General features: G+C 56.6%; 1 protein-coding gene across 10 annotated transcripts in view; it reads right to left on the bottom strand.

Moving 5' to 3' along the window:
• Positions 1-690: 690 nt before the first annotated feature.
• Positions 691-12,850, bottom strand: part of RREB1 (ras responsive element binding protein 1) — a 132,089-nt gene continuing 119,929 nt past the window's right edge. For 9 of the 10 annotated variants that reach the window (XM_072729182.1, XM_025999397.2, XM_025999396.2 and 6 more), the window contains 3 exons: positions 9,159-9,323; positions 3,143-3,952; positions 691-1,494 (listed from right to left, as the gene is read on the bottom strand). In XM_072729182.1, the coding sequence (XP_072585283.1) occupies positions 998-1,494; positions 3,143-3,952; positions 9,159-9,323 (1,472 nt within the window). In that variant the 3' untranslated portion in view covers positions 691-997. The remainder of the gene's footprint in view (positions 1,495-3,142; positions 3,953-9,158; positions 9,324-12,850) is intronic. The other variant, XM_072729183.1, reaches the window with a different exon arrangement.

Consider the following 12,850-nt stretch of genomic DNA (forward strand, 5'->3'; position numbering starts at 1 on the left):
GGGGGTGCCGAGGAAAGCCGCGGGCACAGGCCCACGCGGGGACCCGGGGGCAGCCCAGGTCTCCCGGGACAAATATTGCCCATTTGTTTCTGCTGACTGCAGAGACCAGCAAACTGATGAACTAATAATAATAATAATAATAATATTAATAATACATATACCCAAAGGGGGGGGGGGAATCAGATACGTGACATCTTCGCACGTTCTCCATAGGTTAAAGTCGCCAGCGTTAACTCTTCTCTGGAAGTTAAGAACGGAGGTCTTGAAACTGGAACAGTAAGTGTCAGGTCTGACGCTGGAAACACGGGAGTACGGGGCCGAAGCTAGCGTCTCTCCTGGTTTCGGCTGGCGCCACGCTGGAAACCTTCATCAGCCACGTCCCGCCATCCCGAGGACCAAACTACAGCTCCACCAGGCAGCGAACACAGAAAAGAAAAAGGTCTATTTGAGAAAAGAACATCTTATCCGTATTTCCTCTGGCAATTTACATGAAATTCACATCATTTTCTTCCAGTTATTGGCTGTGGGTATGCAAGGGCGTTTTTTCTTTTCTTCTGTTTCCAGCTCACAGAACATAGGTGACGATCACAGATTCGCAAGGACAAGCTCAGACACAACAATACAGAAGATAACGTTAATGCTTAAATGAAAAGGTCCTCTCCAAATAATTCATTAAAACATCTGCTTTTTTTTTTTTTTTTTTTCCAAACAGTCATTTTGGGGAAACACAACACCCAGGCTACACCGAAGGGCTGGTGAGTACTTAAGGCACTCGAAGTGTGCACCTGCTGCGTCTCTTGGACGGGGGTGTAAGGCTGTGGCACCGGGCAGGGCGGCCCGCTCCTGCTCTCGCTCGCTCACTCACTCACTCACTCACTCACACACACACACTCCCCGATAGTTGAAGGGCACTGAGGAAACCTCATGAAATCTAGATTCAGGACACTTTGCTCTGCTGGCTTTCATCTGTGTGCCGCCGGGGGGACGGGGTGAACTATCACTCCACTCCCAGGAGCGGCGAGGCCCCGTCCGCGGCCAGCAGGGCACGGGCGGGCAGATCTTGCACGAGGGCCGGCGGGCTCTCCGGGCCCGGGTCGCCCTGAGACCCCTGCTCCTTGGGGCTGCCCGCCGGCGGGGCCTTGGCAGCGCTCCTGCCAGCATCAGCCTGGCCAGCGCCCGCCGTCCGAAGCGCCGCCCGCTCCTCCCTGCGGCTGGGATCCTTGGTGGTGACGGCCAGGCTCTCCTTCCGGCTCCGGGTGACGGCCACGTGGTTGCTGGCCGGCGGGGCCGCGTCGGCCTCATTCTCTGAGACGGGGTTGTTGCCGCTGTGGGTGGACTCACTCCCACTGTCCTCCTCGCCCCGCTCATCCTTGTCGCTGTCCTTCCCATGCTGCTTGGCGTGCCTGGCTTTCTGGTGGACCCGCTGATGGCGAACCAGGCTGTGCTTCAGGGTGAAGGTTCGCTCGCAGGTCTGACACTTGTAGGGCCTTTCTCCTGGAGCGGCGGGAGAAAGAAGTCACGTCCGTTAACCGTGGGGCCGCTGGCATCCATGCACCTCCGTGGCCTACGTGGGTGGCAGCCATGGGTGCAGCCAAAGGAGCAGCAGGTGGCAAGGGCCAGCCCCCCACCCCGCACTGCCCGCACCCGGACTCAGGGCAAACCCTCTTATTTGTCTGAACTGGCAAAATAAGGAAGCAGAAATGCAAGGGGCCGCCTCCGCTTCCCTCTCCCTTCCATCTCTCAGACTAGTTCTTCATACACGGATGCAGGAACCAGGGTCCCCAGCTGGATGCCTCAAGGACACCCAGACAGGCCTGTAGAGAAACCTCAGGTGAAGTCCCCCTCACAGGGCCGGGGCACCGTTTCTGAGGGTCGTGCAGGACAGCGGCACCTCGTCAGCCCGAGGCACCAGACACTCTGTTCTGATGCGGAGCAGCTGGGGCTTTCCGTCCCGCTCACAAACACTGGGCTGTGAGCAGCTGAGGGCACCACCTGCCAGGAGCCCAAGAATATCTCTCTGCTGGGAGCCAAGCCCCGGAGCCCTCCAAATCCCCTGAGCAGAGGCCGAGCTGCTGCGGGCGGAGGAGGGTGTGGGGCGGATGCGGGCACCCTGGCTGCCGCGGGAGGGGCCCAGGGAAGCAGAGGCTGAGGTGCAAGCCCTGGGGTTGTTTTTTTGGGTGGGGGAAAGGGGGACGAGGGGATGGGTTCACATCTTTCAGCTTTACGAGGACACCCAAGTCTCCCCCTTGCTACCAAAACAATGGCTCTGCTTCGGGGGGTTTGTAGGTGGGGAGTTCCAGAAGGAGCATGGACAAGCCCCTCGTGTGCATGTGCAGCCAAATGTCCACCTTATGGGGGAGGACAGGACCCAGGTGCCTCCCACCGAGCACCTGCCGGCTCCCAGGCTTCACCCCCAGTCCTCCTCAGGCTTACGCTGGTCCCAAACACCCAGCACCCACATTCTTCTAGATGCTTCTATGGGACCGGGCAGCCCGTTCTAGAACTGGGAAGACTTGAGGCTTGGGGGGCTGACCAAAGTGCTCTCAAAACTACCGCTGCTGAGGGTACATGCTGCATCCCTGTATGCTGTACGTTCTGATGGCAAAGAGAACCACCGGTTAAATTCCGAGTTTACCGGACTTCACCTGGCCAAGGGCCTGCTCAGGACCTCAACTCGGCCTTGCTGCTTTGGGGGAGGTGTTTGATTCAGGTGGCGGTGGCAGGGGCAGCATGTGCCAGCAAAAGGGCCCCTTGGTGGATGGGTGGGTGGGCAGGTGGGCAGGCAGGTAGGCTGGGTGGGGAGGTAGATGGGCAGCTGGGCTGGACGGGCAGGTGGATGGGCAGGTGGGCTGGATGGGCAAGTGGGCTGGGCGGGCAGGTGGATGAGCAGATGGATGGGTAGATGGGCTGGGTGGGTAGGTGGACGGGCAGGTGGCCTGGGTGGGCAGGTGGATGGGCAGATGGGCTGGGCGGGCAGGTGGATGAGCAGATGGATGGGCAGATGGGCTGGGCAGGCAGGTGGATGAGCAGATGGATGGCAGGCAGGCTGGGTGGGCAGGTGGATGGGCAGGCAGGCTGGGTGGGCAGGTGGACGGGCAGGCGTGGGCAGCGGCGGCGCCCCGCACTCCGGCCCCCTCCTTACCTGTGTGGGACCTCATGTGCCGCGTCAGGTCCTGCAAGGACCAGAACCTCTTGTTGCACACACTGCACACCTTCTTCCTCTTGTCTGCCTTGCTGGCCGTGCTCCTCGGGGAGTCTGTCTTTGGCTTCTTGTCGTCGTCACTCCGCTCCGAGGACCTCTTCTCGGCCACACTCTCCCCATCAGAGGCACCGTCTGCCTCCTCGCTCGGCTTCTCCCCGGAGGCGTCGGATGCCGACGAGGCCACCCTGTCGGCCGCGGCAGGCTCCTCGGAGGAGGCGTCGGCGGGGGGCTTCTCGTCGGGCTCGGGGCCGGGGGACGGCGGGCCCTCGGAACCCCCTCCGCTGGCGGCCGGGCCGTCCTCCCGGGGCTCCTCGCGGCCATGGGCCTTACGGTGGCGGCTCAGGGTCCCCTGGAACTTGAAACTCTTGCCGCAGACGTGGCACGCGTGCTTGTGGTCCTGTGGGCCGGGGCCCCCGCCGCCCGCCGCGCCCGCGTCGCCCTCGGCCAGCTTGAAGCCCATCAGCCTGCTGGCGAGGTTGAGGTCCAGGCTCTTGTTGCTGACTGTGTCGTCCTCGGGGCCGTCGGCGTCCTCGTCCCTGTCCCCAGCGGGCTGCTCCTCGCGCTCCTGCCCGTCGCCGGCTGCCTGCTCCTGCCCGTCCCCGGGCTGCACCTCCTCGGCGGGGAGCTCCTCGTGGGCCTGGGTGGGCGCAGGGGGGGCCCCCTCAGCCACCGGCTGCTCTCTCTCCCGGGAGGTGAGGTCCAGCACTTCGCCCCCCGCCGCCGCCGGGGTCTCGGCGTCCGACTGGCTGTCTGCGGGAGCGAGCACAGGGGCACAGGCTGAGGCCCGGGGCCCCCCACCGGGACTCTCGGCTGGACCCGCCCCCCGCCCCGCTCCGTGTCACCACTCACCCCCCGCGAGGCCATTGGTGACCCTGGGACGCAAGAGGAGCCTCCACGGACACGCTGCGCCCAGAGCCCTGGCCCCCACGGCGGTGCCCAGCACCCTGCCCCCCAACGGGCCCCCAGGAAGGTGTGAGCGACTGAGGGCAGCAGACAGAAGGATCGGCGAGAGAGGACAGGGGGTGCATTCCAGAGACTCGCAGCTCTAGGGAGGTTGAGGAAGCTAAGCCGGACGAGTTATTTTTCCAGCGCAGAGAGATTATACGAACATGCAACACACACAGGGCAGCTGCGCGAGCGGCCCCCCAGGAGCGGCCAGGGGAGGCCCGCAGCCCGCAGCACTGCGCTGGCGCCTGCCACGGATTCCCGGGGGGCACTCCGGGGCAGGAGGAGGTGCATGCACGCTGTCGGCCGCCCTGGCTGCTGTGGGCCCACGCAGTGACTGGAAGCAGTGCCTCGCCCTACACCTGTCCCCCCCAGAGCAAAGCCAGATGTGCAAAGTCTCCCAGTTTTTAAATGACCGTCCTAACGGATGGCGCTGTGGCAGCCCCAGCAACCCCGAACAGGCAACAGCTAAGTATCAGAAGCACCGTCACCTCTTCATTCGGGTTGAATGAGGACCTGACGACGTCTTCGAGGTGTGCGAGGACCGTGCAGCTGTCTGCTGAGGACTACCGCTTAATCATAGATCCAACGGCCAACTTATTACCGCAGGGCTCCGCAAGTGCCTCCCACAATCGGGCGGGCAAAAGCCATCGTTTCGGGGCACCTGGGTCAGCTGGACTTCCCTCGTGGTTACAGGGCCCGAGCCAGCAGATTCAGGCGTCTAACCTGGACCCTCACTTGATGTGCCCCGACCTGGCACCATGTCCGCCCACACCCATCACTCTGAGTCACCGGATCGATTCTTTGCCATCAAGGCCGCCCTGGGGCTGGGGGCAGAGGAGCTGGCCCTACGCTTGCCACGCTCACACCCGCCCGGGGCTTTTGGCTTACCTACAGCCCTCTCCACGGCACTCCCACTACGTCACTCCGCTGGCCTTATGGGGGCTGTTCCTTTCGGCAGTCACTATTTGAGTATCTCAACAAGTTTCAGAAGGAAACAAATACTTATGGTGTCAATGTAAAAATCTGTCAATAAATGATCTTTATGAAATGATCAAGTTTAAAATAAGAGGACTCCCGAGATACACCAGTACCTAGGCCTTATTCTACAGAAAAACCGTGTGCTCGTTGTCTTGAATCATCCCGACTGGGAGCATCTAGTAAATGGATTTCGGGTGTGAACTCTACAAAAAAAAAAAAAAATTAAAAAAAAAAAGTATATATGCTCAGTTTCTTAAAAAAGAGCTTAATCTCTGGTTACTTCCTTTTTTATCGCGGTATATTCTAGGCTGTTTCTCTTAATTTTTTTCACCAAACATGGCTTTTAGGCTGATTTTCTTGTTATTTTTTCACCAAATGGGTTTTCGAGTTCCCTGTAGCAGAACATACTTAAGATGCTCTTAAAAAGGGACGCCTGGGGGATCCCTGGGTGGTGCAGCGGTTTGGCGCCTGCCTTTGGCCCAGGGCGCGATCCTGGGGACCCGGATCGAGTCCCATGTTGGGCTCCCGGTGCATGGAGCCTGCTTCTCCCTCTGCCTGTGTCTCTGCCTCTCTCTCTCTCTCTCTCTGTGACTATCATAAATAAATAAAAAAAAATTAAAAAAAAAAAAGGGATGCCTGAGTGGCTCAGTGGTTAAACGCCTGCCTTTGGCCCAGGGCGTGATCCTGGAGTCCCGGGATCGAGTCCCATGTTGGGCTCCCTGCATGGAGCCTGCTTCTCCCTCTGCCTGGGTCTCTGCCTCTCATGAATAAATAAATTAAAAAAAAAAAAAAAGATGCTCTTTAAAAAAAAAAAAAAAAGATGGATTCTGAAACCAAACCCAAGTAAATACGCTAATACCCGGCTGTTCTCACTCTTGGGTGCGTCCGTCAGGGTGGATAATGGAGAGCTCACCCTAAATCCCGAGAACGGCCAACTCCCTTCCTCTGAGGAACAAAAGGGGGCTTGGCTCAGCTCTACCCAGACTCTCACTAGGGGGAGTGTCCCACAGGGCAGCCCGGGCCCCTGGAAGTTCTAGCAACTTCAACTGATTTTCATTAAGTGATGACTGGGCCTCTTCTCATTTCACCAATATCCAGCCTCTAAGTTGCCCACCGCCCCCCCCTCCCCCCAACACTCCTTCAACCGCCTACGCCTTCAAACGCAGGTAGCAAAACAGATGGCTTTTATAAGCAACGCCACCTATCTTAGCTGTTAATCCTCTGTCCCTACCCGGCCCTCATTCGTGATGCTAGACCTCAGAAAACTGCTAGAGGAAGCAGGGATCCTGCGAGCACCAGCAGATAATGAACCCACAGCTCCTCCTACGGGGCAAGTGGAGACCTTCATGTCAGCTCAACGATGAATCCTCTCCGGCTTCCTAGAAACTCCACGTTCCTCATTGACGTGACCAGCTACCAACCTAAAAACACCCAGTCGACCCGGGCAGGGGGGCAGCTGTTGAGGAAGCTACTGTCTGCATCGGGCCGCCCGTGCGCGCTGGCACAGGGGGCTTCTGGCCGGTGAGAAGTCAAAGTTCCACCTTCCTACAGACTTAGAAAGTCTCGTGCAGGTGCCTGCAAATACGGAGGCTCCCGCAGGCATCACCCCGAGAAGAACCACGAGTATCCCCCAAAGAGCCAGCGGGCCAGGGAACCTCTCCGCCCATGAGAGAGTGAACGGAGAGCTCCGAGTGCCCCTTTGGGCCAGGACTGCCCCCTTCGTAGCATTGTTAGCATTCCCTTGGGGGAGGGGTCGGGAACCTGGGGTACATTTTCCTCTAAGAACTTACAGGATTGAGAAAGTCGGACTTATGTTATAAAATTAGGGACTTGAAAGCTGGGCATGTAAACCTAAGAAAACCCCTCGAGAACTTCCTTGGCTGTTTCCTGCCTTTGTTGTTTATGGTCTTCCGCTAAAGCCTCACTTTTAACTTGACGGGAGGGAGCCCCGAAAGCAAGTTTCACCCCACGGTCCCCACCATGCTTACCTGGGTCTGAAACTCTCCCTGGAATCCCTAACCCCCTTGCCCCCTTCTTTCTTACCATGTATGGATTGTGACCACAACGAAACCGAACATTTATTTTCTCTTTGCTGGTTTCACATTACAGCTTTCAGTGAATTTTCTTTTTCCAGAGGCTCTGTCCCTTAAAGAAACCCTACACAACCTCCAGGACAGGGCAACGGTGGGGGCTCCAGCGGGATTTGGCAAAACAGAACTTGTGTAGCTGCCAATTTAAAAAAAATGAATACATTCGCGGAGTAAAATTTGGTGCTGGGCTGAAGCTAAGAGGTGTATCCTGATTAGCTTTGCGTCTGGGGGCTCCCGCAGCTGGCTGCCCACACCCCCGGGGTCAGCCGGGTGCATGGGCTCTGGGTTTGTCTGCAGGCTCAAGTGCACAACGTGCATCCGGCACCAGGTTCTTACTTGCCTCCCACCTTGGGAAACCAACAGCTACCTTGACCTCAATTATCTACTGCTTTCCCTCGCTTGGGATCACTATGGGTTAGAATCACACAGCTGCTTTCTTAAACCGGGCTTCGAGAAAATGTTCGGGTGACACGGTGGCCAGCGGTTAAACGTTAAGAGCGACTGTCTGCAGCACGTGCGAGTCCCGCCAGCATCGCTGCGGGGTCCCCGGGGACGGAACAGCAGATCCCTGGCTCATGGGGATCCGAGTCATGGCAAAGTTCCCGATCTCTCTTTACTCAAAGATCCTGGCAAGTTATGCCCAGATGGAATCTGTGGGGAGGAGCCCACAAACAGGCTTACGTTTTGATACCCTTAGAGGGCCTGATCTTACCCAAAGGGCCTGGTAGTTCAGGGGCCTGTTTCTTTAACTAGGGTGTGGGGGACGGCTGGGGGGGCGGGGGGAGGCAGAGGGTCTGGATCAATTCTCCTTCCTGGAAGTGCTACCCATTCAGATGTGCCCCTGTCCCCCTGCAACTCAGGAGGCTGGGGAAACGAGGGGGGCTCCCAGGCCACGCAGCTCCCACCCCCACCCAAATCCGAGGCAGAGAAGTGCAAGACACAATTACACCCCTGGACAAACGCCTCTGGGGAGAACCTCTTCGGCTCTGAGCAATGGGGAAATGTCAGGCTTCCACGGCCTGCAGGACTGGGTCCATACCTGTTGCCAACCCGCGGCAGCTAACTGTCATGTACGTAGGTAACCCGCAGCAGCCGGTTTTCTGCTCTGTCTTGGGGGGTGAGGGTGGGGGGGCGCAGAACCCTGGCACTTGGGAGATGCTGGAATGGACTGAATAGAGGACAGGAGTGAATACAGAAGCTGTAAGGGGGGGGAAAAGGTGGCAGGAGATGCACTGAGCAGCCGTTAATTGCTCTGTAGGGGCTGGAGGAAGGAAGCACGTATCAGCACATGAGAATAATACCCGGATTCAGGTCAAGCAGAGATGTGATTAAAGAAAGGACATGCAGAGTGCTTTTTCAAACAAGACAAAGTTTTTTTTTGTTTTGTTTTTGTTTTTTCGGTTTTTTTTTTTTTACTGGGAAGAGAGTTATTAAAGAGAAAAACACCCCCACCCCACATACCCCTCCCCGTGGAGGGCTGGGCATCACGACTTCCTGAAATACCCTACATCGGAGGGAGCCCGTCCCTGCTCTGTAGGATGTAGCAGAGGCTGGGCTTTGAGAAAACAACACCCCGAGCCAGTAAGGTTTCATATCCTTTTCAGAGGTGATCCTACTACCGAGAGCTAGGACTGTACCCCCCGCCCCAGCCTTGTGTCCCACTCCAGGGGGCCAAACAGCAGGATCAGAGAGGGCCTGCACAGGGAGGGCCACGCAGATCTTCCCTAGCGGCTCGGGAGAGCGACCTAGGGGTATGTCAGTGTGTCCCCAGCCCCAGCCCGCTGCACGCTCCCAGTCCTCGGCAGGGCCCGTTGCTACCGCCTGCCTGCCGAGTCCTACAGAGGAATGGGGAAGGCAGCCCGCCAGGCTTACGTGGCCGGAGCTGGCTCCCACACTAGCAGAGCTGAGTCGCCCTCCTCTCCGTCACCCGGGAGCACTACCTGTGCTATCATGGGGTCCAACATCACTCTCTTTTGACTGGGGGATAAGCCCGTTTCTTCTCAGGGAGCAGTTGGTAACTCCGTGTTTGCGCAACTGGTGGCGTTCACAGTTAGATTTGGTAGAAAAGAAGGCATCGCATTTTTGACAAGGGAAGGGTTTCTGACCTGAAGCAGGAAAAAAAATATATATTTATCTGGCTTTCTACTGCAATGAAAAAGAAAAGTCGCTTTCCATTCATTCTCCTGGGATAACTGGCATATCCACCCCACCCCCACCCCTTACTTTAAAAAAAACCACACACGCACGCATGCACACACTTAAAAAAACAAAAAACAAAAACAAAACAAAAAAAACCACCGGTAACATCAACAACTCAAATGATATCTTGCCTTATCCTGAGCGAAACGCAATGAAGGTTTTTGTCTTCAAAGTGCTAAAAGTTAACAATGAAACCAAGATGCTTACAACAACAGTATTGCAATTAAAAATCTTAACAATGGCAACAAAAGAGCGAGTGAAGGGATAGGAGACACCTGCAATCTGTCGCGAAGAGAAGCCACCTCTTGGGAAATTTCTGGCAAGCACTACAGATGCTGGGAAATCAGACTGGAATCTTGAAGCCGGGCATGTCCCTGGGAGCCACCGCCCTCTGCCCGGCCGAGGTGGGTGCAGCCTGCCCTCGGGGGACCGGAAGCAGGGAAATGCCAGGGTGACAGGCCTAGGGTGACCTCTGCCCAAGCTCACTGCGGGCCCAGCAGGCAACGCGGAGGAGGTCCGCTCCTTGCACTAGGGGTTCTCCGTCCGCTTCGTCCTGGGGCCTTGCTGGCAGTCCACATGCCCGACAAAGGCCCGAGTCTGTGTTAGAGCAGGTGCTCCCGGCCACAGACCTGCCTGTGAAGAAAAGTGGCCGAGCAGCCCCCACGTCCCCGCCAACTCCACCACGGGGTACCTCCTGAGAAACGGGTTCTCGGCTTTGCTTTGCCTGTCTTATCCTCCCATCTTGACTCCTTCTGTACCATAAACACAGTATTTCCAAAACGTGGGCCAGGCTCCTCTGCAACTTGTCCTGTGTGTGTGTGCACGAGGCTGGACGCGCAGGGAGAAGCAAAGGCAAGGAGGACGGGAGGAGCAGCGGGGGCCAAGGGAAGGGGCCGGTGAGCGGAAATGCAGGAGAGGGAAGGCCATTTACCCTATCGCTGGATTCTTCTGTTTTCCCCCAAGTGCTAAGATCCCACTTTCTGATTTTACAGGGGAAGAGGTTTTGTGTACTAACAAACACGACTTCAGAGCTGCAGCCTGGCGGGTGTCCCTCGGAACCCTGGGGCCGCCACCATCGAGTGCATGTGTCAAGAACTGGCAGCAAAGTCAGCTGGCGCGGCCCCCTCGACACACCAATCCTGGGGGCCCTCAGCCTCCCGCTGGCTGTCAACGGATGCTCCATCTAGTGCAGGGGACGACCCACGCATCCACTGCAAGTGACCACCTGGGCCCGGCGCCTGGGCCTTGGCTCACAAGGGGAAGGAAGAACTAGCACCGACACCACACAACTCCAGGGGGCGCCAGTCACACAGAGCACGCCCAGAATCACTGCCCTGCCAAATCCCAGCATCGGGAGCAATCAAGGAAAGGGGACGTCCCTTCCCTCCTGAGCTGCAAGACCCTTCCGGGTGATGCTTCAAAATCACCAGTGGAACTTTTTAAGAATACAGATGCCCGAAACCATCAAAGGCCATGGAATGAGAATCCCAGACGCCTGGCATGTGTGCTTTGAAGGGGCTCACAGGGGACCTACAGGATCGAGTGGAGAGCCCACGGCTTTAAAGCTTTCTTTTAAAAAAAAAAAAAAAAAAAAAAGGCTTCCCTCCACAGAGCTGTGTTTTCTGCTAAGTTATAAAAATGACATAAAAAAAAATCATGGGACACCTGGGTGGTTCTGCAGCTGAGCGTCTGCCTTCAGCTCAGAGCGTGATCCCGGGGTCCTGGGATCAAGTCCCACATTGACCTCCCTCCAAGGAGCCTGCGTCTCCCTCTGCCTGTGTCTCTCTCTGTGTCTCTCATGAATACATAAAAATCTTAAAAAAAAAAAAAACAAAACAAAACCCAAATCACGCTTTTACATGAAGACTGGTTGTGTTATAATGATTATTTTTTGGGGAGGGGGGAGCGGAGAGGCACGCTCCAAATTACCCTTGCCTTTTGCTAAACACTGAACATAATCTTCCATAATTATTCGGCCTTTATTTTAAGCAAGAAAAATACTTTAATATTTCATCGTCAAGCATCAACTATCACAGCTTCTCCGAGTCAGGCCAGGCCTAGCTGGGAGCGGCACCAGTCAGAAGCTGGGATGATGAGGAACTAACTGTTGGGATTCTGGATTTGAAATCATATAATCGGTTCCTTACTTCTTCCCAATACATGGTTTGCTCTGACTTGACAGCTCCCCTTCTACAGCTGGGTTTGGACAGCCGGGCTCGGGCCCCATGTTGAAAATTCCCATCCGTGTGCCAAAATCAAACAAGAACCCGATGATGTCAGAGTATCGTAATCGCATTATGAAGGTTCTCAAAGCGACAACAAACAGGAATCTTTAAAAGTTCACCTCTCGCTGCAGAAGCCTGACATTTTTGCCTTCGTTCACCCACTCGCTTATTTTTACTGACGTATAATCGACACACAAGTCTGACGTTTTGAATAGCGGTGTGGTGTGTGTTCTCTGGAGTGCACGGACAGAGAAAAACACGAGCCCTTCCAGTCATTTCTGGATCAGACAGGCTTCCCCAAAACTCGTCCCCTGGTGATCTACCTGGAAAGTATCTCACGAGTTCATTGATTTGGGTAACTGCCACAGGTTACTGCTCTGGCAGGGGTGTTTCTAAGTGCACCTGTAACCACAGGAGTTTCCTTCGCACCAGAGACCTACGGCCGCCCGCTACCTCCATCAGGAGCCGTGAAAGCCATCGGCTAGCCTGCTTCACTGTCAGAGAGCAGTCGGGAAAAGAGGAACGTGTGCTACGTGATGCCATCTGGCAGGCACCCGGCTCATGAGGAGAAGAATGAGCAGCGGGCGCTCGTCCCACCCTCAGACTTCTTTCCATGGCCCTCACCCTCGTGGGTAAGGCTTCTCTCTCCCCTGTGTGTCTCAGAGATGCACGCAGGGCTGGCTGGGCAAAAATAGCCAAGGCTGCCAACTTCAGAAAGTCAGAAGTAGCCAAACTGCACTGGTTTGGGTCCAAAGCACTTTCCACACTGAGGTTTGCACGTCGTACTGACTTCAGCTCCGACACTGACGCTGGTCGAGCAGCGGGTAGGACAGGTGAGTGCAGAGGGCCTCAGGTCAGCAAAGAAAAGGCACAAACACCACCTGGGAGGATCCCAAAAGGTCAGAGCTGGGGGGCGGGGAGAGTGGGGGGAGGGTGCTCAGCCATCCGAGGGTCCTGACCTGGGATTTGTCATTTGGAGGAGAAGCGGGCCAAGTGCGTTTTCTGTATTCTCTTGGCCTGTGGCCTACGTGAGGGGGAAGGGCAGGGACATCGGACTGTCCTCTCCCAAGGAGGCAACACTATTCAGGCGGAGGAGGAGGAGGAGGCAGCGAGGAACCAGTGACCAGCCCCGCTCCCCGGGGACACAGGCTAGGAGAGTGCGAGGAGGGAGCTCAGCCTCACGTAGAGCTCACCCGGGCTGATGAAGC

Source organism: Vulpes vulpes, chromosome 12 (assembly GCF_048418805.1).
Source record: "Vulpes vulpes isolate BD-2025 chromosome 12, VulVul3, whole genome shotgun sequence".
NCBI lineage: Eukaryota > Metazoa > Chordata > Mammalia > Carnivora > Canidae > Vulpes > Vulpes vulpes.